The 22,895-nt window shown below is 53.3% G+C and overlaps 9 protein-coding genes across 9 annotated transcripts; 1 reads left to right on the top strand and 8 right to left on the bottom strand.

The window, feature by feature from the left end:
• Positions 1–890: 890 nt before the first annotated feature.
• A1O5_11920 (uncharacterized protein) lies at positions 891–1,759 on the top strand (the record flags this gene model as incomplete). The annotated part of the gene is made up of 2 exons (XM_007752489.1): positions 891–1,083; positions 1,149–1,759. The coding sequence occupies 2 exons, from the start codon at positions 891–893 to the stop codon at positions 1,757–1,759; spliced, it is 804 nt and encodes a 267-aa protein (XP_007750679.1).
• Positions 1,760–2,057: 298 nt separating this feature from the next.
• Positions 2,058–3,143, bottom strand: A1O5_11919 (uncharacterized protein; the record flags this gene model as incomplete). Its single annotated transcript, XM_007752488.1, has 1 exon — positions 2,058–3,143. The coding sequence occupies one exon, from the start codon at positions 3,141–3,143 to the stop codon at positions 2,058–2,060; it is 1,086 nt and encodes a 361-aa protein (XP_007750678.1).
• A 784-nt stretch (positions 3,144–3,927) lies between these two features.
• Positions 3,928–4,617, bottom strand: A1O5_11918 (uncharacterized protein; the record flags this gene model as incomplete). Its single annotated transcript, XM_007752487.1, has 1 exon — positions 3,928–4,617. One exon carries the CDS (start codon positions 4,615–4,617, stop codon positions 3,928–3,930), a length of 690 nt encoding a protein of 229 aa, XP_007750677.1.
• Positions 4,618–5,328: 711 nt separating this feature from the next.
• A1O5_11917 (uncharacterized protein) lies at positions 5,329–8,811 on the bottom strand (the record flags this gene model as incomplete). Its single annotated transcript, XM_007752486.1, has 1 exon — positions 5,329–8,811. One exon carries the CDS (start codon positions 8,809–8,811, stop codon positions 5,329–5,331), a length of 3,483 nt encoding a protein of 1,160 aa, XP_007750676.1.
• A 2,013-nt stretch (positions 8,812–10,824) lies between these two features.
• A1O5_11916 (uncharacterized protein) lies at positions 10,825–11,502 on the bottom strand (the record flags this gene model as incomplete). The annotated part of the gene is made up of 1 exon (XM_007752485.1): positions 10,825–11,502. The coding sequence occupies one exon, from the start codon at positions 11,500–11,502 to the stop codon at positions 10,825–10,827; it is 678 nt and encodes a 225-aa protein (XP_007750675.1).
• Positions 11,503–11,924: 422 nt separating this feature from the next.
• A1O5_11915 (uncharacterized protein) lies at positions 11,925–12,318 on the bottom strand (the record flags this gene model as incomplete). The annotated part of the gene is made up of 3 exons (XM_007752484.1): positions 11,925–12,048; positions 12,134–12,165; positions 12,241–12,318. The coding sequence occupies 3 exons, from the start codon at positions 12,316–12,318 to the stop codon at positions 11,925–11,927; spliced, it is 234 nt and encodes a 77-aa protein (XP_007750674.1).
• Positions 12,319–12,598: 280 nt separating this feature from the next.
• On the bottom strand, positions 12,599–13,435 carry A1O5_11914 (non-heme chloroperoxidase; the record flags this gene model as incomplete). Its single annotated transcript, XM_007752483.1, has 1 exon — positions 12,599–13,435. The coding sequence occupies one exon, from the start codon at positions 13,433–13,435 to the stop codon at positions 12,599–12,601; it is 837 nt and encodes a 278-aa protein (XP_007750673.1).
• Positions 13,436–17,128: 3,693 nt separating this feature from the next.
• Positions 17,129–18,098, bottom strand: A1O5_11913 (glutathione S-transferase; the record flags this gene model as incomplete). Its single annotated transcript, XM_007752482.1, has 3 exons — positions 17,129–17,356; positions 17,459–17,800; positions 17,907–18,098. 3 exons carry the CDS (start codon positions 18,096–18,098, stop codon positions 17,129–17,131), a joined length of 762 nt encoding a protein of 253 aa, XP_007750672.1.
• A 472-nt stretch (positions 18,099–18,570) lies between these two features.
• A1O5_11912 (uncharacterized protein) lies at positions 18,571–22,223 on the bottom strand (the record flags this gene model as incomplete). Its single annotated transcript, XM_007752481.1, has 3 exons — positions 18,571–19,113; positions 19,166–19,772; positions 19,822–22,223. The coding sequence occupies 3 exons, from the start codon at positions 22,221–22,223 to the stop codon at positions 18,571–18,573; spliced, it is 3,552 nt and encodes a 1,183-aa protein (XP_007750671.1).
• Between the last annotated feature and the right edge of the window lie 672 nt (positions 22,224–22,895).

The raw sequence follows: 22,895 nt of genomic DNA, 5'->3' as shown, positions 1-22,895 counted from the left end.
GAAGCTAGGGAGGGGTGGTTGCTTTCTGGACGGAGAACTCGTAGTAGACAACAAACATATCATGGACTGGGACCGAGACTACAAGGAGGGGGCCAAGAGATGGGACGATAGCGGCGCAGGTTGTCGAGCCCGCGGTAGAGCATTGTCTTGCATCGTTGAGAGGTTGGTAGGCTGTAGCCCAGCATTCGATGTATGCATGGTTGCATGGTTGTATACTAGGTATATGTCGGCGCCTTCTATTCTTTTCTTCGATCCCTGCCTCCTCTCCCCTTCTGCTATGACCGAAGCCCCGAGCATGTCAATCGAACTTTAAGCATGCGCGTTGTCAATCAGTCGGTAGGTCCACGGTCTAGGGTTCTTTTCACCCTTCTGGAATCAACCGTGATTAATCCATGCACTCTTACTTCCTGCTTTGGTAGAGGCTGGGCCGTCAAGGTAGTCGTGCAATTACCCATCTCATTCCAAGCTCGGACGACAAGCCAGAGCCCGGAAGAAGATATGGGACTCCAGATCAGAGGTTGAATCCTGTCATTCGTGCCTCTAACGGTTGGTGCGCCGGTGTCATTCGTCGAGAGACCAAGAATGCGACGTGTGCGAGCCTCCAGATCACAACCACCCTTGATCTAAACCCATTCCTCATTGGAATGCATCGTATGCATCCAGCAACCACAACAAACATCTGGCATGGCCTGCCACCTTCATTTACGTGCCTTCGTCGCTCGTGCCCTGACAATTCTTTCGTCTTCTTCTTTTCTCTTCAGTCACTCTTTTCAACTCTGTCACTCGTTTGCCTAGTCGTTCCCATATTTTTGCAACACTTGATCTTACATCTTGTCAATCGAAAAAGACTTCAATTGTCCAATCCAAAACTTGCCTCATCCAGAGCAGCCATGCGTTCTTTCTTGCTTGTCGCCGTCGGCAGCTTCGCCTACAAGGCAATGGCTCAAACAGCCACCTTCGCTCCTGGTATGACGTGGAATGCCGTCACAGTCGGCCAGGTTTGGCCGATCCACTGGACTGTCGGCGATGGAACTCCTGTTTCCTTATTCCTAGGGAACACGAGCTGGAATACTCCAATTTTCGGTATGTCGAACCTGCAGAGCAGTCCGAGACTGAGGTTCCCATTACGACTGACTGATCCCATACAGAGGACAAACCTGCCGGTGATGGAGAATATGACTGGTCCGTCACAGTCCCCGATGGTTTTGTCGGTGGCAACTATGCTCTGGCTTTGGTTCAGAGTGGTGCCATGGACTACTCTCCGCTATTCAGCGTCAGCCTTGCCCCTGCCGGGTCGTCCAGTTCGACATCTATGATGTCCACGTCGATGACAACATCAATGCCCAATGCCACTGTCACGGGCAATCCCATCTCAGCTACTGTCGACCCTACAACCACGGCAGCCCCGACCGTAACCGTCACATACTGGGATCTCGAGTGCGGCTGCACAAAGACTTCTGAGATGGCCGCAACTGCCGCTGCCACTGGCTCGGGTCTGGCTGGAACACAATACACCTGGTACGACGATGTGTGCGGATGTACCAAGACTGCCATAGCCCCAGCTCCTACCACGGCTCAGTGTCCTGGAAGTGGATGCACGAGTTACACAGCTCCCCCTGGTGGAAACGTGCCACCTCCGCCAACTTCTCTGTCATCCGCACCGACCCCCTCGGCGTCGACATTCCAGGGTAATGCGAACCGATTGGGAAGCTCGGTGGTAGGTGTTGTGGGGGTGATTGCGGCGGCAATGTTGGCATAGTTCCTTTGGGGCTGAGGAAATGCATCTTGTCTTGTTTATTTTCTAGATGGAGTCATCTTTCTAAGGGCGCTGTGCACGAACGTTGGTTGGCATCAGCAAATTGAAGGAGGAGCAGCCACTGAGCAACTGGGGGGGTCAGTTGAATGTTGCAGACAAATGTTGGACATAAAGGATCGTGGCTTTCATGACCTGGGGCTGGAATTCCGACTCTATGCAATCTTCAAATAGCATTCTAGGATCATTTATGAATTGTCTCATGTTGTGAACTTTGTCATGACCATGTCGAGCTCGCCAATGCTCATCGCTCGCCCTTGATCTTGGCAAATGCACCGACTTCGGCACTCGATATTGAAAAGGGGCTCTTTGGGCCATCCGGTGACCTTGGACTTAGTGCAACCGCAAACAAATCATCGTCTGCGGGATCATCTGGCTTGGGTGTCTGGCCCACGGAATTGAGGGAAGCCGTGGCGGGCGACTGTCCCTGCTGTTTTCTGATATAGTCTGGTGGTGCTTGAGCAACGACCTTTCTACCTCCGGTTGTAGATGTCGCGGATCCCGGGCCATTCTGGAAGCTACCGAATGACGAATAGGCCATATCCGATGCCTCGGGTGAGAGCGGATGAGATTCGCGGGTGGGAGTATTCAGACCCCTCGCATTGAGTTCTCTGTCGCTCGTCCCAATGCTCAAGCCCTTGAGTTTCTCACTGAGCCTTCTTCCACCCGGAGACTTGGGACTTTGGATACCCGGGCTCGTCGGCCCCATGGGGGATTTGGAAATGCTGCTCAAATCGAGGTTCGGGGGCTTTGGAGTCAGGCCGAAATTGTTCTCGATCCAAGACTTCTCGGATCGGGCCATCTCCAATGCAATGCCTTCTAGATTGTGTTCTTCCTCGTCCTTGATTTCTTTGTCCAACACCTGGAGCCTCTTCTTAGCCCATATAGTGTGAAGCACGCCTTTTCTGCCGCTGGCCTTGGCCGTGGCACCCAGCTCGGGAGTGAAGATAGCAGGTAGCGGGTTCACCGTCATTCCGAGAGGGGGAAGCGCTGTCGCTGGGGTCTCGGTAGATCCCATGGGGTCTGTGGGAGGATAGAATGCCAAAGTGATGTGAGGTGGCACAATGGCGCCAGGAGGGAGAAGGAAATATACACGACGGATATTGTCTGAAGGATTGTCGTCTGCGGGGAAGACGGTGCGTTTGCCGGACCACGAGACCTGCCATCTACCTGACTTTGCTCTGGCCTGGTCGTCGTCTTGCCATTCAACCATCATGACTTTGGTACCATCATTGCCTTTGCCAGGTTCAAACTCGAAGCGAGCAAGAGCAGTGACCGACAGCAGCGTGTCAGGCAAGATGGGCGACCTGGGAGACTCGATTTGAGCCATAGCTGGCCGCGAGGGACGGAGGGATGGAGGGATGGAGGGATGGAGGGACGAAGGAGAGTCAATTGAGTGTGTGATGGCAGGCTCGGACACAACGAGAGACTGTGAAGCCAAGTTGAACGAGGGGCCAGATACAGAGACACAAGATACGTAGCGAGGATTCTGGAGAGACAATCGGAGAATTTGAAGGTGGGAAGCGAAAACGGCAAGTTGGTAACGACGTTTGGGATCGACTAAGCTCAAGATGGCGTGTGTAACGTGCCAGGGTGTTGGTGCCAGGTCTGACGCCGCGCAGGCGGGATAAAGATAGAGATGGCGGGACATGGCCGCGCTGTTCTTGTTCTAGAGAAATAGTTAATAATAATACTGCAAGTTGCCAATAGGCTGTCCAAGACTGCCCTTGCAAGCCTCCATGTCGTGTGTGTTTGTTGTCGTCCAGCGGTATCGACACCAATCACCATGCCCCTCCGCGCGACATGCCCTTGCATTTACGAGGTACGGAGAAGCAGTTTTCGTCATAAAAGGGGCCAAAAGCCAAAAGCCAAAAAAAACCCCCCTATTAATATTGCCGCTGCTCCTGTGTCTCGAGATTCATGTCACATTCAACTGTCCATCCAGATCCCCTCGTCGTCTATCGCCCACGACCGGGCACAGCACAATGTTGCAACCCCCGGGGCACCAGAAAACGACCTCGGGAGTCTGCAAAATGAATGGGTCAAGCCATCCAAGAACCCCCGGCATATGCTATTCAATCCAAGAATACCAGGTATATGTGCAATTTGGGTAATTATCTGCGTCGGCGACGGCGAAGTTCATACAGGGCTACAGCGGCAGATATGACTCCAGCCAACGAGCCCGCCACACTAATGCCTGCAATGGCGGCTGAAGAAAGACCGCCGGCACCACCATTATCCTGGGAGCTTGACGAGGAGCTTGACGACGAGGAAGAACCTGAAGGCGAGAGAGAAGAAGGGCCAGAATTTGAGCTCGGCGAACTCGACGTGACGGCTGTACTCGAAGTAATCAGAGGCGCCGCCGCAGTCGAAGCGGCAGCAGCAGCAATGGTTACAGGAAACCCAGCCCCTGAACAATACCCAGTATACAGGTTCGAAACCGATGTAAAATCACCCATCGAGCCGCCAAGGGTGCACAGAGAGAAGACGCATTTGCTGATGGCGCTGACAGCATTGATTTGCAGGTCACTTCGGCAGTAACAGCTGTCCATCGCCCATGGGACCTTTTCGCACCCGGCGTTGAGGTTGTCGTAGCAGCCGATGGCGTTGCCAACGGGATCGGGGACGTTGGGACAGCCTAGGTCGGGGCTATAGATGCATTCCTGTGCACAGGGAAGCAGAGAAGAGTAGGCGGCGGCTGCAGTGATTGTAATTGCTCCATCGGCAGACACGGCCTGGCTGTATAAGGAGACGAGGATAAAGGCCAGCAGAACAATCGGCGGAGATATTGAGGGTTTGGACATTTCGGGAGGTGCCTACTCGATATCGCGCTCGGGATGTGTTTTATGGCCTTCGGCATAGTTTGCGTAACTCAGGCGCCTCAGGAAGACAAGGAGGACCATTTCGGTTTAATATATCTCACGCGCAGCCAGCATGAAAAATTACGATCTAGGGAGAGAAAGCCCCTCGGGGTGGCGCTCGTATTCACTGGACTCTACCAAGTCCCATCCACAAAAAGCTATTGGAGGAGACAAGCCACAGGGAGGAGCAAAAACCAATACAAAGCGCGAGGTAGTGAACTTGTCAGGGGGAAAAGATGGCACTTCATCACTTTAAGCTCCTTGCGACATGCCACCATCCTACATCAGGCCAACCGCTGTTCTCACCACGTCCACAAGGACGAGGTAATCTACCCCAAGGCGCCAGGGCTTGTTGACAGCTACAACCCGTGAATCAGAGGTGGCTCAGTTCATTTTTCATTCACGAGCAAGAGAAGTAGAGGTATCACATTGAATTACAGGTAGACTGTGTCACTCATTATTCAATCCGGCTTGCCGTCTCATAATACACGTACAACTACACCCAAAATGCCGAGACTGACGCATCCGTCTTGTCGTACACCAAAACTTTTCCAGAGAGAATCAATCTCGTAAACCTCTTTTTGGGAATTCTTGACTCGGCCTGTTTTTCCACTCGGTCCCCCGTCATTATCAAAGGCCCAAGCTCTGTCATGCTCACCATCTTGACATGGTCCCCAAAGGCATATTCCCTTGGTCAACTCCAAAGCTGGCTCTCAGCGAGACGCCCTTCCGTGATGCTTCAGCTTTTCCACTCATCGACCTAGTCCCGACCGAGCCTCCGAACCCGTTTCCACCTTCATAGCCATACTTCAGCCCTCCCGAATACCGCCCGAATGCCGGTGGCGGATATTGCCTCTCCGACTTGGCTGGGTGCAACTCCTCGACCAACGACGAACCAAAGCTGCGCACACTATTCGCATTCGATGGAGGACGAGAAGAGCTAGTGCCGCCCGAAGCCCGGGTAGATCGGAAGGGGTCATGCGGAGATGGCCCTCGCGACTGCACTGCACGGCCGTGAGGTTGCCGGTGGTCAGGCGTCCTGGAACCGCGTCGGGACTGTCTCACATACGCAGATTCAGACTCACAAGGGCCATGATACGAGGCTCTGTACGATGGAAACCTCGGCTGTTGAGGCAGAGAGGACCTGTTGTATCCGCCATGATAATCGTGGATAGAAGGAGAATATTCTTTGGGTGAAAAACATTGCTTCCATTCCACCTGCTGGGGCATATGTCGTGGAGGTATAATTGGATAGAGTGACTTATCCGCACCATCCTCGTAGTATTGCTCATACTTCCGCGAGTCCCAGGGTTGAAGCTTCAGGACTTCTCCCGCAGACTGTCGTCGCGCCTTCCATACCCCTGCCTGCGCAGTCCAAGGGTCTGGCGTTATATCGATCGGCCTCGGGGAATGAGATGGCGGAGGAGGGGCGATCGGATAGGAACTGTTCCCTTCATAATCAATGTATGAAGGGCGTGGTGAGTGTGGAGGAGGCCGAGGTCCCACCTCATTGCGGATCGAAGGCTGCCGTTGCATAGATGAGGTCCGGTATGCCTTTTCTATCATCTCAGGCGTGATTGGTGGTGCATCACTGGCAAGACTGGCTGGTCTTAGATTCTTGCCAGGTATGCCTCCTCTGTCATTAAAAGAGGATCTCCGGTCCGACATGATGCTTTCTCGCTCCTGTATGGATCGGCGTCGAAAGGGGGACAGCTCTGCAGCAGCCTCGTCGACCATCATCGACCGCTGCTGCGAGAAACCAGAAATCATCAACGGATTATTGATTCCTTCGGACACGTTGCTTGCGTCGGTAAAACCATCATAAGCGCTTTGCCCCAGAGAAGTGCCGACAGTACCCGGATCGTTGGTGATGGCGAACGCTTCGGCTTGGCCAATTCCAGATTTGCCCTTTGAGCTCACCTTCTCTTCTTTAGGCCGACCAAACCACGATCTCGGGCGGCTGCGAGACCGGGGCCGCTTAACTTGAAGTGCTTGTTGCGGAGCCGGGGATGGGAACCTGACTTCATTGATGGGGAGAAAAAGGGTCGAGCGACTAGCTCTGTTGGCCAGCATGTCAAGCGAGGAGTACGTTTGTTCCAGTTCTGGTAGGGCGTGTGACCGTACCCGGAGGTTTTCTCGTGCCTCGGGGGACACCTGCGGAATACTGTCCAGCTCAAATGATTGAACTCGAACAACTGCAATTTGGCCAGGAGGCTGGCTCAATGGGCGCCTCTTTTTCAGCAGTTTCTTTCGGGAGTTTGTAAGCTTGGTGGAGGTAGGATCGGCTTCGGCGGGTGCCGTTACTAGAACGATTTGCTTCGGAGGTGATGACACGGTGCTGGGCCGAAGATTGGTGAACGTTGGTACGTAAGAATCGGTCTTCCGTGACTTTAGAATTGACGGTCTCAGCCCAAGGAGAGATGGCGCACGGCCCGACTCTGGTGCATCAGTACTCACTTTTGCATCTGGCACCTCCGGCAGAGCCTCAAACTTCGCAGGTGACGTGGTCGGTCTGGCCATTTGAAGTGATCGGAGCGAGTTACTTGAGCTGTAACCACTATCTGATTTTTCTGGCGCACGAAGAGGCTGGAGTCCAACGCTGGGGGTTGAGAGCTGAGCTTGAAACTCGACAGCTGACTGGAAGCCTTCGTCAACCGAGTAGCTTGGTTCAATGGGGGAATACCAGCTCATAGGACTATCACAAGGCCGATGTTCGCCGTTCGTCTCATCGCTCTGCGGGATTTCTCGACTTCCGCTCTCTTCAGTCCTAACACTCGCATTACGAAGCACAGACCCAGTTGGAGAAGGTGAGCTCTCCAGAGGACTGACCGGAGAGAGGTCCACCCGACCACTGCCCGGCCTGGGCGAATTTTGGAGTGACGAGCAAGAGCTCACCTTCCAGAGCGACCCATCAGATCTAGACCTTCTTACAGTGCCGACAGGAGAGCTCGACATTTGCTGGTCAAATGGACTGGCCCCTAGCTCCGCAATATATTCTTTGGCCATCAGCGACGTCTGGTCCTCAGCATCTTGGTGTGCGGTCATGACGCTTTGCAAGGGATGGGCCCGTGGGCCAGCTTTATCATCGTTCGGCTCCCAACTGAAGTATCGAAGTTCGGCGTTTCCATCCGAGGGGCTTGACCTCAAGTTGGATGGATTTCCGGCTACCGAGATCAATAGCTCAAAGTCCTCCTCGGCATCACCATAATCACTCGACACATCTCTGCGTGGTGCAGCAGCAGCAGCAGACCAAAGCTGTTTCGACGCCTTTGAGACTTCGCTGAAGGTAGGTGATGCTCGTCCATTGACGATCTGCAGAGAGCCGTGTCTTAACCCGCCGAGATGTGAATAACTTATGTCTGAAGGTGTACCGGCTCTCCCGACTGTCCTGGGAGGCGGAGGCTGCCAGTCCCAGTAGTCCACGTCCACAGCAGTTGTCTCTTGCTCCTCCATCTCTTGAATCGCCTTACGTTCTTGTATTTCCTGCTTCTTGGCAATTTCAGATGGCTTTCTTGTCGCGGTGCCAGGAGTGAAGGAGGATCGGCGGGTAGGAGGAATTGGCTGCGGATCGATGATTCTGTCCATAGACGCATCTGGGATAGTGGTGACCGTTGTATCCGATTTCAAAGAATTAAAACGTTCGTTACTGGGGGTACGAGTTATACTGGAAGACCTTTGCAGAGACAGGCGGCGCAGCAGAAGGGACTTCCTCTTCGGCTGCTTGATAGGTGATAGAGGAGGGGTTGCTTGTTGTTGCCGCCTGTGCGTTGGACTTGTCTCGGTTCCAACAGCCTTTCCCTCAAGTTGACTGACCATGTAGGCGACCCTGAAGTTCGAATCGTTCTTGCGCGCGCGGAGAGGCGAATTTGCCTCTGAAGGAGTTATATCATCCCGAAACTGCTGGCGCGAGGCGGCATCTCCTGAAATGGGGGATAATGGACTCGACAAATCTGTACCGCTTGCATTTTTGCTCCGCGAGACGGGCACCTGGACGTGAAGACTCGGGGCCGAGGTAGCGGTGGAAATTTTGGTTGCATTGCTTGTGAGGGGCTTGGACAGGCGGTTTCTTCGACGAGGCTCGGGCTGGGTCTGGATGGGCTCTGCGGCGAGACTCGACCTCCTCCGAGCAAACCACATGCTGAGCGGCACAGCAAACGCTGAGAATTGTATAGATTTCGCAAAACTGATGCTCCCTCCTGCAAATGCAAAGTTTCCTGAGCCTCACTCTTAGCGGGCGGGATTATAATATTGCGGCCATTGTTCTACCATCGACCGTATAGTGGTTGCTGGGACATGACAACCTGTGGGGGTGGTCAAGATGTTGCTGAAACGGGACCGTGTGTCCGTCAAGCAAGGCAGATGAGGTCAGTGCTCCAGTGGTGACAGGCGCCCGTCCGCGGGCCGGCGAGGACAACGAAGGTGGAGATCTGAAACGAACGACAGACAGGGGGCAACCGAGGTCGGCGAGGACGCAAAAGAACGGCCTGGTGGAACGAATTAAGGGCTAAGAGACGAAAGAATCCAACGAAGGCAGCACAAGGCAAGGTCTGTGAATTCAGTGAGTTGTTGCAGGGCAAACGAAGGAAACAAACAGGTGAGGAGGTGGAGGTGGAGATGAAGGTGGGAGGTGGAAGGATGGAAGCGGCAGCGGCGGTGGTCACGGTGGATTTGGGAGAAGCGCAGGTGGTCACTGGTCAGTGCAGTGACGCCTTGACTTGGCCTGATTCGTTTCATTTTCATTTTCATGGGGAAAAAGCGACGATACCAAGGTTCACCTGGTGAGCAGTTAGTAGTCTCGAAGCTCCAATGCAGGGCCCATCCTGCCATGTGCGGCAAATTGGGTTTGATTGGCTGAAACGGGCCCATGTAAACAATTTCAGGTCGCCCGGAGACGCAGCAGCCACCACTCACCAACACCCCCCAAGCACCCCACTCACAGGCACATCCGGATCGCTGTGCGCTTAATTCCAGGCATCAGCCACCGCTAAACCATTCTTCTATCCGCCATCAAACCACTACCATGGGGGCGCCACAGATGCTTTCCCCCCTCTTGGTCCCCCCCCGGTTGCTTCCCTGCTGCTCCCCCAACACGACCAGGTCCGGGGCCCAGCAAGGCCCAGACCCTATGTGGTTGACTGGTTCGGCACTATCCGGGGGAGCAACACCTGACGCAATCCGATCCAGCCACTGATAGCGACGTAACAAATCTCGAGATCCACTGTCTAACTCCGGCTACATTACCTCTGCCCTAAAGTCGATGGTCCAGAACTTCCGCTCAGCACTCTCACGAAAAAAGTCCGATAATCTTTGCCACATGGGGGTGGTGCTGCTGCTGCTGCTGCTAGGCCAGATGCTGACTGTCCGCCGTGGGAAAAGAACTGAGCTGAAATTGTGTTCATAGCCATGGTCCACATCTCACAACACGGTGAGGAGAAGCTACTGGCGCCTCAACGCACGAAAACAGTCCAAGTGTCGGCACCAGAATGGGTAAACGGGACCGCAGCCACTCATTCAACCCATGCAGACCCGGACACATGCTGCAAAGGGAAGCTGCCAGGCAAAAGAATGCTTTGGCCAGCTTGAACACACTAGGTAAGCAGCGAATACGGGACTCCCAACACCGTCAACATTTGAGACATCTTACGTATGTGCATACTCTGCATACTAACTTAGCTACAGGAAAAAAATTCCTCCCTGCGTCTCCTAGGCTCCCTTCTGCACGCAGGCCGGGAGATAGGACGCGGATGCATCGAATGGCACAATTGGGCCGTGGAAACAGATGCCTGGAAGCTGCCAAGAGAATAATAAGCCCAAGAGACATGTGCAAATGGTTCGGTCTCTGAGACTTTCATGTGCCTCTAGTTGGGGTGCTACACAATCGAAAGAGAAGGGGAAAATATAAGAAAGAGTCTGGAGGGTAAAAGGCACCGGCGGTGAGTATCAAGTCATATATATTTCTAATTCCATCATCCTAAGCTGCGAGGGAGCCGAGATCATCTATTCATACAAGTACATCCCAGTCACTCCCTGCCATACCCCTTCAAGTATTTATTAAGTCATAAAACTTAATTGTAACGCCACGTGATGCAGCCTTTGTGCTCGTGCCGTATAGATAGCCACGCCTTCAGTCTCTTACCCTTCATGATTTCTTTACTCAACAGCAATGCGTCTGGTTTCCGGTGTCGCCTTAGGAACAACAATGCTGAGGATGCCATTCTTCAATGAAGCCTTGACCGCCTCCTGGTTCACACGATGTGGGAACCGGAAGCTGCGGGTGAACTCGCCCACGCTGCGTTCGGTGATCCAGTATTGCTGTTGTGCGGGTTGCCGTTCCTCGACCTTGGTCGGCTGTTGCTCAGCTGGCGCAGGAGTCGGCGGAGCAACCTCTGTGTTGCTATCATCGGCGGCGGCGGCAGATGAGTTGGCGGGCTCCTCATCTTCAACGGTGGGTTGATGGGACTTGACGCTACTGGTTTCAGATGCAGGAGATTCTTCGATGGCAGCCTTCTTCTCAGCTTGAACAGCTTGAGGACGAGGACCAGATTCTGTCTTGCGCTCGGTGCGGCCCTTGATGGTCAAGGTGTGCTCATCGGTGAATTCAATGCTCAAGTCCTTCTGCTCGATGCCAGGGAGTTCGCCTTCGAGGGAATAGGAGTCTTTTGATTCCTTGACATCGAAGCGAGGGTTGAATTGTTTCCGGGCTGCACGGCTGGCTCTCTGGAGTTCACTAAAGGAGTCGTCGAAGAGAGAAAAAAGGGGGGCAATGTCCTGGCGGGTGGGACCGCAGCGTGCAGGCGCAAAGGCGATTCTTGGAAAGAGGAGAGACATGTTTCTGGTTGAAAGCGTTGGCTTGATGATCCTTGAGGTCAGAGGGATGATTTTCGTTCGAGTTGAGTGCATAAGATTTGGTGATCTTGATTGATGTCGGACTACGGGCAGCCCTGTGTCGACCAAGACTTTATAGCCTTTCATCTTGCTTGATGGAAGGTGCTGGGACAGTCGAGATTGATGAGAAAGCAGCTTATGTCGACCGTGGCACCGGTACTTGCTGGATTGTTCTGGGAAACGCAAGCACCATCTGCCTGCTGCCCGGTTTTGCTTTTGCCACAAGGCGCTGGATGCTTCGACATAGTGCCAGAAGATTCTGATCACGTGACCCTCTGCAACGAAAGAAGGCAGCAGTTGAGCGTGCGGCAAGAGAAATTCCAACTGTGCCTGTCCATCAAGATCTTCTTGTTGGTACTGTAGCGTCAATGAATGTCTTTGACGCCCGGGGACGAATAGAGCTCGAGCTTGCGAGCGCCCATTCTGATCAATGTTTCGACCGCCCCAAAGTCCTTTTTGTCAATGGCCTGGTTCTTGCGAAATTCGCGTCTAGAATGAAATATTTGATCAATCTGTCAATCAATGCCCGTGCGCCATCTTGTTGAAACAGGTCAGAACATCAAGCATAACTCACCTTGCTGCATTCCGGAAGTTCTCCCTTGTCGCCTGAAGGCAAGGTAAGTGAGATGACTGACAAATGTGGCGAGAGTGGACGGTCGGGGGAAACTGGGGCCTCCTTACCTCTGGCTTCTGGCCTGCAGCACGCAGACATGCTCGATACAGCTTGAGGACTTCGCGCTGGAGTCCCGAATGGCGCATTCTTTTCAAATCACTGCACCCAATGTTTACGTCTCAAGGCAAGAAAATTGAACAACAAGTGTGAAACCCTCGCCGGCTTCGGCATGCTGCTGTAATACGACTATTTCTGACCTTTCTGGATTTAGGCATCATCTTACGCCGCCCTAAGGCTTGTGCTCCAGGGTACTCTCGAGCTCTGTGCTGTTTGACCTTTATATCATTCATTATCTATCTATGTCTTGTACAACTTCCAACCTTAATCGATCGTTATGAAAGGCGGCGTGGGGTTGTCTCCTCCGCCTCATTTCTCCTCTAAAAACTTCAACAGCTCGGCGCTCAGCTCCTCCGCATTGATGTTCGGCAACGCATGAGGCGCCCCTTTAACCACCACCAACTTCCCATGCTTCAACAGTTTGATCGCCTCGAGTGCACTCGCCTCAATCGGCACAACCTGGTCATCGTCGCCGTGCATCACCAATACGGGAATGTCGATCTTCTTCAGATCCTCGGTCATGTCTGTCTCGGAGAAAACCTTGACGCATTCGTACGAGTTGATGAATCCGCACATCATTCCCTGCTGCCACCAGGACTGAATGAGGCCCTGGGAGACGTTGGCGCCGGGACGATTGAACCCGAAAAACGGGCCAGAGGGGACGTCGATAAAGAACTGTGAGCGATCCTTGATCATGGCGGCTCGGAAGGAGTCGAAGACCTCGATCGCCGTGCCCTTGGGGTTGGCTTCGGTCTTGAGCATGAGCGGCGTCACTGCGCTGACCAGGACCGCTTTCTTGACTCGGCTGGAGCCGTGACGGCCCAGGAACCTCGCGACTTCCCCACCGCCTGTCGAGTGACCAACCATCATGACATCCTTCAAGTCGAGGTGTTCGAACAATTGCAGGAGGTCGTCGGCATAAGTATCCATGTCGTTGCCCGCCCAAGGTTGGCTAGATCTGCCATGCCCTCTACGGTCGTGGGCAACGACCCGGAACCCCTTGCTGGCCAGGAAGAACATCTGATTCTCCCAGTTGTCACCGTTCAGCGGCCAGCCGTGGGAAAAGACAACAGTCGCAGGAGCATCCTTATGGCCCCAGTCCTTGTAGTAGATCTCGGTGCCGTCGTTGGTGGTGAGATACGGCATCTTGGGTGTTCGAAGCGATGCAGCCGACGATATGTTTAGCAAGTTGCAGGGTTGAGGTTTCAGGTCGATTTTCTTTATGTGAGAGAGATGGAGTTTCTGGTATTCCTCTTCTATCGCCGGATCCCCAGGGAAGTATATATGCCACTTTCCACGGTGCGTTGTGTCAAGATACGATGCAACTGGCGATTCCAAATCCCCGCAAACAAGTTTGCCCGACCACGAACAATTCACGTCTCATCATTGGGCCTGCTCGGAAAGGCGATGGGGGCATCCGGATAAGGCGCAACAAAGACCCATACCTGGCATTCCGGCACCATTGTTGGCTCGTGGGAGGCCTGTTTAGGCTGATTCAATTCATCGTGGGCCGATCCCCTGGCCATGGATTCCTGTTTGAGAAGGGGGGGGTGTTGTATGTGGGCGAGTTCTTGTCTTTTGAGCGAGTTAATACTCCAAGGCATTGCCAAATGGGATTGCAGAGAAACGCTTGCACAGGCCCTTAGGAGATTGGTGGGCGCCACCAGTGCGGAATTGCCACCGGAGTAGCTACGTACATACATATGAAACTCGACACATACCGAGCTCGGCGCCTGCATTGAAGCCGGTGTGATGGTGGCTCTTTTCGAAAAAGGTCAATCTTGGACCAGTGAACCTATCTGGAGGTTGCGGCCAATCCCAAATCAGAAGATCCGAACTTCTATCGCGGAATGCCCCTTCATTATTCTAACGGGGATCGTCGTCGCCTCTACTGCCATCTAGAGTAAGTATCAAATACCGAGACTAGCCAGGGCTGCTTTCCCTTTCACGACTTCCTATTCAAGACCGCATCCCACATTCATTACTCAGCAGGGACGATAAAGGGCATCTCCCGCAACCTATTACACGCTTCATCAAGAGGCCACCTGCTGTTCCCACAAGCTGCATTGCATCTGACGGAACGGACCTTGCAAGCGTGATGACGAATCGAAGTCGACGAAATATAGATTCAACATTCACTCACCCGGCCACCCTCTTGAACAGCATTCGTCGCTCCCAGGATCATTTTGGCAAAGATTTGACAACCTGGATCGGCACAGTTTTGGGTGATGAAGGGAACTCATGACCTGCGTATTTCCCGTTCCGTGGCTGCCCCTCGAGCCTTTCCGAAAACCATTGGACTTCTCAAGCGTTCGCCTTGCGGCAAGGTCCAGCGCTTGCAACGGACCTAGGCCATTGATATGGAATGCGAGGGCTGAACGCACCAAGGCCTCGGCTTCGTCGAAAGGCAAACTACCCCCGAGGGTGAGGCATCACCCTGACAGCTCTCGAGTGTAGATCCCTCGCACAGAATGCGAGTTCGCGATGTTTTGACCATGCTTGCCAGACACATTTCACTAACCCCCCCTCAGAGGTAAACAGGAAAGTTGAGCGCCTTTCTTACCTTAGCATTCTTGCTTTACCAACAAATCTTTTCTTCCCTATGCCTCCATTCTGTTAGACAGACAGACACACGGACGGAAAAGAGAGAGGCTCTTATTATCCAAGCATAATGCCCTTCCAACTCATCATCGAGCAGGCTAAATGCCGCTTTGAAGACCTTCCCTGCGGCGACGCAGCGGTAAACCCCTTCGACGGGAAAGTGCTCGATCAGGAGCATGGAGAACAAATCCAACCCGACTCGACGCTCTCCTTGTGGATATAGGACGTTCAGTCTGGAAACTCTCCTTTGGTAAAGGACTAAAGGACTCGACCTCCGAGATAGCAATGAACTCGATTCAGTCTTCTCAGTCTTGCCTTTTAGGCCGTTCGTCACACCGTTCTTGATGGCCTCGCCCTTCTGATGCCGTTGGAACCACTCTTCGTTGATGGTGATAGACCCCCACACTTATCTCCACGCTGATCCATGATGTGGCAACGGCGCCAGCCCCGATCTGAGAACGCCGCTATCGACATGAACTGTAGCATCAGTCGTATCAGCCGTGGCGGGTACGACGTGGAACAACGCCCTCCAAGTGAAGAATGGCAAGAAGATCTGGGTCCGGGAGCCCGTTTCGCCAGTTGATGTTGTCGCTGGCCGGAGTCTGGCTGGCATGATATGGATCCTCTGGCAAAGTCAAGGTGAAACTCTCTCTCGGCTTTTCCAAACTGGCTCACATTCCGCTTTTCCGACTAAGGGCGACCATAATAATCAAATTTGAGGTCTAAAAGATCTTGATTGCTCGAGGCGTCGTTCTGTGTGTTCGTCAGACTCTCCATCTCTCCCACCTTTGACGGACGAGCGACTTTGGAAGTAGATGGAATCACTATCAGAGGAACTTTCTTGTCTCGGTCTTCTTCGCTTACCCCTTTCATGCTGCCGTATCGATGCTCTGGAAATTCAAAGCCTGTTCGCCGCCGCTCGTGCAGACTTTGTTCGTTGAGACCGATTTTCTTTTCGTTGCTGCTCCGCTAGAAATGGCAACAACGTCTTGCCGCCGAGAACCATGTAACCTCTCCACCTTGCGTTCCTGCTTTCGTCTTCTTCGGCCGACCGACTGTCCCAATGACCGGACTGATATGCTTGTGTCCGATAATCCGCCTGGCTCAACCAGAAATCTTTCTACAATGAGACTGAGAGGAGAACAGCCGTCACAAAGCCTCGTCGTCATAGTCGTCTTCAACGCTGTGGTTCGACTTATGCAGAGCACGGACGTGGATGCATGTGAGTGCATAGAGAAGTTGGGATCAAGAAGAGCAATATTCTCTGGCATGACAGGTTCCCGATCGAAGTGGAGAGTAATAATATTCCAAGCTCAAGATGTCTCGAGTTTCAGCTGGCGACATCAGGGTTGATGTCTTTTTATACCCTTGAGACTGCCTGAGCTCCGGAAGGGGGGTCGCCACCCGTTATGCAAGAACAGAAGGGACTTTGGACCTTCGAGGGGCCTGGTGCGGCCGAGTTGGCCAATACTTTGTCCCATTTTTCTGCGAAGGGAAAGAGGGTAGTTTGTTGTGCCCACATAGCAGTCTCTTGATAGACTGCAATTAACCCGTGCATTAGTCTCGGGCAAGTTTCAAGACTAGATTTCCATGAACGCCCAAGAGTAGACGGATACTTTCGTTCCGTGTAATGAATGGATTGTTGTCACCCATGTAATCTCTCTAAAGCCATGTGAGGCTATTGTCGAGATACTCCCAAACCTCGCTCAACTCCAAAGGCTTTACGCAGGGGGCAAACAGCACGAGGAGATCCGCCGCAAGGCTGGGCAAGGCTGAAATGAATAGAGGAGTGGCCGAGACCGCCAGATGCCCGCGTATGCTTCATTGAGTTCATCCAATTAAGAAGCGGAAAAGACGGGTCATCAGGCTGTAACAGGAGGATCCGTCCACCTGATTGGGGCCCGGTGGTTGATGCCAGTGAGGCTCTTTGGCTGGCCGACCTATTTGACAACAGGACTTGCAAGAAAAGTGTCTCCGGCCGAGCTTCGTTAGAATTTGGAGGGTACCGGTTCGGTTCCGCTTGGCAAGGAACACAAAGACTTCGACACACATTCAAGGTGCAGAACTGAGAATCTTCATAGAAAGTGGCAACCCAGAGCGGAGATCATGAATCGATTGATTTGATGCGTCCTTCGAGGACAGAAGCGATGTGGGGCCTAGGGACCATTTCCAAGGTCAAAGCCCTACGACGCAGGCTCCAAGCTCCCTTCCGTATCAGAAAAGTTGATCGATCGGGGTCTAGAGCTTCTTCTCGGCCGCCAATCTTGCGAACCTAGCCTTGGTCCTATCGGCCACAGCCTTCTCATTCCAAATGAAAGTCACACTCGGTTCCTGCACCACCTTGGAAGCCCATGCTTTGAATTTCGGCGCCTTCTCGTCAAGCAAGGCGCCCAGTTTCGGGCTCAGGATCCCGTACTCGGGCTTGGTGAAGGCGAGAAGTCGAAGAAGGAAAGGGCCGGTTTGGACCTGGAGGTGGGGACGCAGCCGGGATCAGTATCAGCTCTCTCGTTGTTGTGCTTGAAGATGCAAAGAGGAAAGATCATGCCATGCCGACGGAGGGCGACTTACCTCGGCGAGTGTGAGCTGGTCACTGCCTCCGAAGAAGGGGCCCTTCCCTCCCCCCCAGTTGAAGAGAGGTTCCAGCTCCTTGACGACAGCAGCAATCAATTCTTGCGCAGCGGCGTCCTTGTCGGCCTCAGATTGCGCTCGCATGCCGGCAAAGATCTGAGGCAAGGCCTTGGTGATGAACGCGTCGACAAAGAAAGCGACACGGGCCCGATACAGGGCGTCGGAGGCGGAGGAAGTGGGAGGCAGTAAGTGTGATGGATGTGCGTCGGCGAGGAATTGCGTAACCACAGCTGATTCTGTGATGATATTGCCATTGTAGTTGATACTGGGGACGAGACCGCGCTTTTTCGGGAACGAGACGAGTCAATCACAGACCACCACGCAAAGCATCATCAAATTTCGGTATACGGATCTGCCCACAGTCGTCATGTCAGGAAATTCAACATACCGGATTCACCTTCAGATACCACGGATCACGCGGCCTGTCCAGGTCGATGATCTCCTCTTTGTAGGGGAGGCCGAGCTCTTTGAGAGCGATATGCGCTCGATGCGCCCACGGACAACCATGATTGGTATATAGAATGATGTCCGGAACAGCAGCGGTGCCATTGGTGGCAGAGGTGGTCCCGTTGGTGGCCATGGCTTGATGGATAGAGAGAGCAATTGCTCAGTCGATGGACGGATAGATTGATCGATCGATAGATGGCAAGATGACGAAGAAAGATGCCGAGATTTAAATACCTTTGAAGCTACATCAACTTGCTATCAAGCCATATTCTCCAAATATTGCGATTTGTCATCCTGCCAATCACCATGCAAAGAGGGATGGAGAACAAGCGAGGTTGGATGGTTTCTAAGATCCGAAGCACAGAAGTCAGGCCCCCAAATCGGAGTGAGGCATGAATCATGATAGCCACTGTTGGCAGAAGACTGCCGGAGATACATATACACGCAACAAGGACATAGAATAGCAGGGAACAAGGGAGTCAATTCGCTCAAACACATCACCGCGATGGCTTCATGCCTCTGGTACATATCTGCTCAAGGTCCATCTCTTCGATACCGCAACAAAACAATACCGGCTCTTCGTAATTACCTCTATCTACAACAACTCAATGCCCATACTCCAAGCCCGGCACCACCACCGGCCCGTATTTGACCACACTTCCATATGCGCCTTCTCCCTGAACTAAAAAGTCGGCTGCCAGGCTCAGCTTGCCTGAACCTCGATGCATGTCCGTCTGGCCATAAGTGCCATTGACGATTTCAGGGTCATAGATCACAACCGCCACGTAGTTTCTCCGTGCCATCAGTTTTCGGTTGTTGATGGGCTGCCCTGTCACGTCGTGTGTAAAGATCTCCATCATGTCTTCTTTCGTGTCGGTTGGCTGTGACGGTGTTGATCGCTGTCCATTCGCCGGGATGTAGAGTGCTTTGTTATTGTTGAGCAATTTCATGACATAGCCATGTGGCGGAGTGTTCACCACCGGCGATGAAATGATTTGATACATGGTCTTGTGATCTGATGGATGGGATGGGTCATGGACAAGACCCGCTCCACATGTGTTGACTGCTCCCGATACAAATGTCATGCGAATAGATCGCTGATGCGAGATTCCTTGTAGTGTACGAATCAGGTACGTTCGCTCCAGGTCCTAACCACGTCAGCAAAACACGGTCGAAGGCATGGCAAATGTTATCACTCACTTTTGAATCGTGGGTCCACTGGTCCTTCAGCTCGTCGAGAACGTCAATATCGCCGAACGGACTCAGAATACCTCCCATTAATCCGGACTTGCCGACGGCACGTTTCACCGAGTCAAACCCCGATCCAACAGCACCTTTGGCTCCAACCACGCCTGCAACAGAGCTTGTCACTTTGCCAAGAACGTTGTAGGCCCCCGTCACCGCTTTCTTCCCAGTGGCCACCGTCTGCGCTATCGACTCTGCGGCATCCAGCCTGGGATAGATCAAGGGCACTGGGATCATCAAGAGACAGTGCTGTATGGTCGAAGGGAGCAACGCAATTTTGGGAAATAGCCCCTGGTAGGTTGGGCCTGCCATGACTTGGTGGAGCGTTCTTTCGCTCCGTGTATCTGGCCCAACAACAGCGACCGCCGGCCCGAGATATTTGACGAAATGCCATCCGGTTCCAGTAATGGTAAACAAATCTCTGTCATCGGACACGTTGCGAAGGAGTTCTAGTGTTGTGTGATGCTGGAATAGAAGGTACATCTCAATGCCAATCCGTCCAATGTTCTTGAACATGTTGCTGAATTGCATGTATTCGGGGTAAGAACCAAAACCGTCAAATCTGCTCCTCATCAGCCTGGGGACTCCGTCAGTCCAACAAATTCACTCACATGTCATGATCATCAATCGTCAAAATGTGGGGTATCTGGGCAAAAGCCTCGCGCAAATATGGTTGATCAAAATGACTCGTGTAATAATGAAAATATGCATGCGTCACGTCCTCCTCGTGTGCTGCTGTCCAGACAGCATTCTTTCGATTTTCTTTTCCACTGGTCGATAGCCACTGCTTTAGCGATGGGATCTCTTTCCACAATCTATCGGCATTGATTTGACTGCCCAGTCCAAGTTGGCAATGGAATCCGCCGCATTCGGTGTGCTTCTGCATGATGTCTTTCCACATGAAACCAACCCCGCCCAATCTGGCACGCTCGTTGGCGCTTACGTTGAGAGAAAAGTCATTCGCAGAAGTGCAAACGAAGCGCCAATTTGTCTCGTATTTTCCAGCCACCAAAAACTCATATCTCGTGCAACCAAGGTGGGAAGTGATGGCATATGTCCACTTTGCAGCTCCAGCATCTTCCATCCGCAAGTCAATATCGTACTTGTAAAATGTCCAGCGTTGGTGAGTTGAGATACTGTTGGCTTTTAATTGGCGTGGATTTGGAGATAGGTCAACGCTCTGGTGGATGTGTATTGTTGGTGGCTGTGGTGCATCTGTGACCAGCAGTATAGATCCATACCAAATGCCCCGCTCTATATCCATGTTGACGTAGCGAAGATAAGGACCAAAGTACACGCCATTCGTAGCCACTACCTTGTACAAGTCCACACCAGCGCTAGGAGGCGGCCCGGTGAAGGCTGCCGGACCAGGCAAGCCCATCACACTTTGTTGGTCATATCCGGGAGTCATGGGAAGACCCGGCGATGCCAATGGTTTGGAAGCGAAAGACAAGCCAGGGGAGGCAAGTGGGTTCTGGTATACACTGGCCACCGGCGACAATGGGGTGTCGTTAAGGTTGAGAGGCGTTGGACCTTTAGGGAACTCCCATTGCGTAGATTGTGTAGGTAAATGAATATAGTAGTATTGTCCCGAATTAGGATCCAAGTGGGCTATCCATCCCTCTGGAAGCGGTGGTGGAGAAGCGGGAGGAAGTTGGGCTGGCGTCTGAGGCATGACCGGGTGTGCCTGTTGCATCTGTCCGTTCATGTTTGGATGAGCCTGCGGGCTTTGGAACGCATTCCTAGGGTCGTTCGCGAACGCAGGATGGTCCATTTGGTTGGGAACCTGTGTTCCTTGCATGAGATTTGTCGGTTGCGGAGGTGCTGTCGGTGCAACCCCTCCAGCCGCTGCTGGCGCCGCCGCAGCGGCCACCATACTTCTCCTCTGTTTCTCATTCCCGACGACTGCTCTGCCACCAGGGACTTGAGAGTATGCGGGCGGTGGCTCCTCGTGGGGCTGTAACCTGGATATCTCGTTTTCGACAGGGTGTTGGGCCCGAGTTGGAGACTGTACCCCTGCCGGGCGGGATGCGGGTACCGCGGCGGCAGGCGGAGGCGAGGGACGGGCTTCCTCCATGCCCTGATACACTGTGGGAGCAGGATGGTGCGAACTACCTGGTGCTTCGGTGGGAGTCCAAGGCCGCCGTGGAGGAGCGTTGCTCTGTGCCTGAACGGGCTGAGGTTGCACACCATACTGAGAGGCTCTTTGCTGAGCAGCGAGGCTCTGGGCTTGTAAGCTGTTCAATGTTGCAGTGCCTGCAATGCCAGAAGCAGCGTAGCGGGCCTCGATATCAGTCTGAGGGCGGACTCCCGGGGCAACAATAGGCGTTTCTGGTGGAGGAGGCGATCCACGCTGGGCTCTGGTGGTGGATGTTGAAGCAGTGGAACTTATTCGGTTGATCGAGGAAGGGTCCCTGATCTTCAATCTGCTCAAGGCATCTGCCGCAGACGAGGCTTCGGAAGGGGGAGGCCAATACTGGTGATTTTGGCTTGGGAGGGGAGCCGTGTTCGGAGGGTCCCTGCGCTGGGGAGCGCGCTGGAACAGTCCTTCTTTATCTGGAGCGTCCGGGCCTGGAGACTCTGGTAAAGGCTTTGGTACCGTCCCACGGCGTTCAGCAAGTGTTTGTCCAGTGCGCCCATCTCCTGAAGTCGTCCTCTTTGCCTGTTGCCTTGTCCCATTTCCGGCAATGCCACTTTGTTCGGGGGACGTCACTCTTCTCACATCCGGATATGGGTATGGCGCAGGGGAGCCATTGGATCGGGAGCCTTGTGCCTGCTGGCGAGCCTGCTCGTCCGGGTATGGGAGGGAAGGCATAGGATAAACGGTCGTAGACTGAGGAGGCTGTTGAGGAGCAGGGCTTTGCTTGCCAGTGATTGAGGGTACGCCCGAGGACGCGCTGGAAGTTCTTTTATTAATGCGCAAGGGCTCAACGATGGTGGGGGAGTCGCGGTCACTGGGGCGATTGAGGAACATCTCGCCGTCCGGCCTCCCATGCTGGCCGGAGGCACTCATGGCGTCGAAAGACTTTACGGTCTTCAAGGAGAAGGCAGAGGATGTCCCTGTCGATCTTGGAGATGGCAAGGGACTCGCAACCTAGGAGTGGGGCCTGCCCTGTGAGGAGGATGGTGATGGTGATGATGATGATATGGTAAACTGCGGTCGGGCCCAGGTCACGGATTTAGAAACGACGGAAGAAAAGAAGGGCTGATGCCGAGCAAGACCTGGAAGATGACCTGAGCAAAAGACGAAACAAGCGCTGCAAAAAGGAGAGATGACAGGAGGATTCTTCTGAGGAAGAGGAGGAAGAGGAGGAGGACTGTGCGCGTGGGAGCAGCAGTACCACCAAGTAAAGTACAAGGTTCTCCAAGGAGGGGAACTGAATTGTTGGCGATGTTGGCGCCTTGACTTGATAATCTGAATTGTCGTCGTTCTCTCTCCCTCAATTATCTATCTCTCGTTTTCTCTTGCGGCCCACAAGCAACTGCACATAAAAAGCCAGCCTCTCTCTATGCTTCCACTCTCGTGACAGTCAAAGCGGGACTCCGAGCGGACTCGCTAGGTTGCTATTCTGTGCGACTCCCTTCACCACTTCACGGCGAGACGGGCACTCCCAAGGCGTGTAGCCGCCCAACCAAGCGCTGTACAAGGTGTCTATCCAAGACTCGCCCCACGTCCTTGGGCGTC

The sequence above is a fragment of the Cladophialophora psammophila genome (assembly GCF_000585535.1).
Source record: "Cladophialophora psammophila CBS 110553 chromosome Unknown aczJe-supercont1.29, whole genome shotgun sequence".
Taxonomy (NCBI): Eukaryota; Fungi; Ascomycota; class Eurotiomycetes; order Chaetothyriales; family Herpotrichiellaceae; genus Cladophialophora; species Cladophialophora psammophila.
Note: the sequence above shows the minus strand (reverse complement) of the source record. Positions and strands in the feature narration are given on the sequence as shown.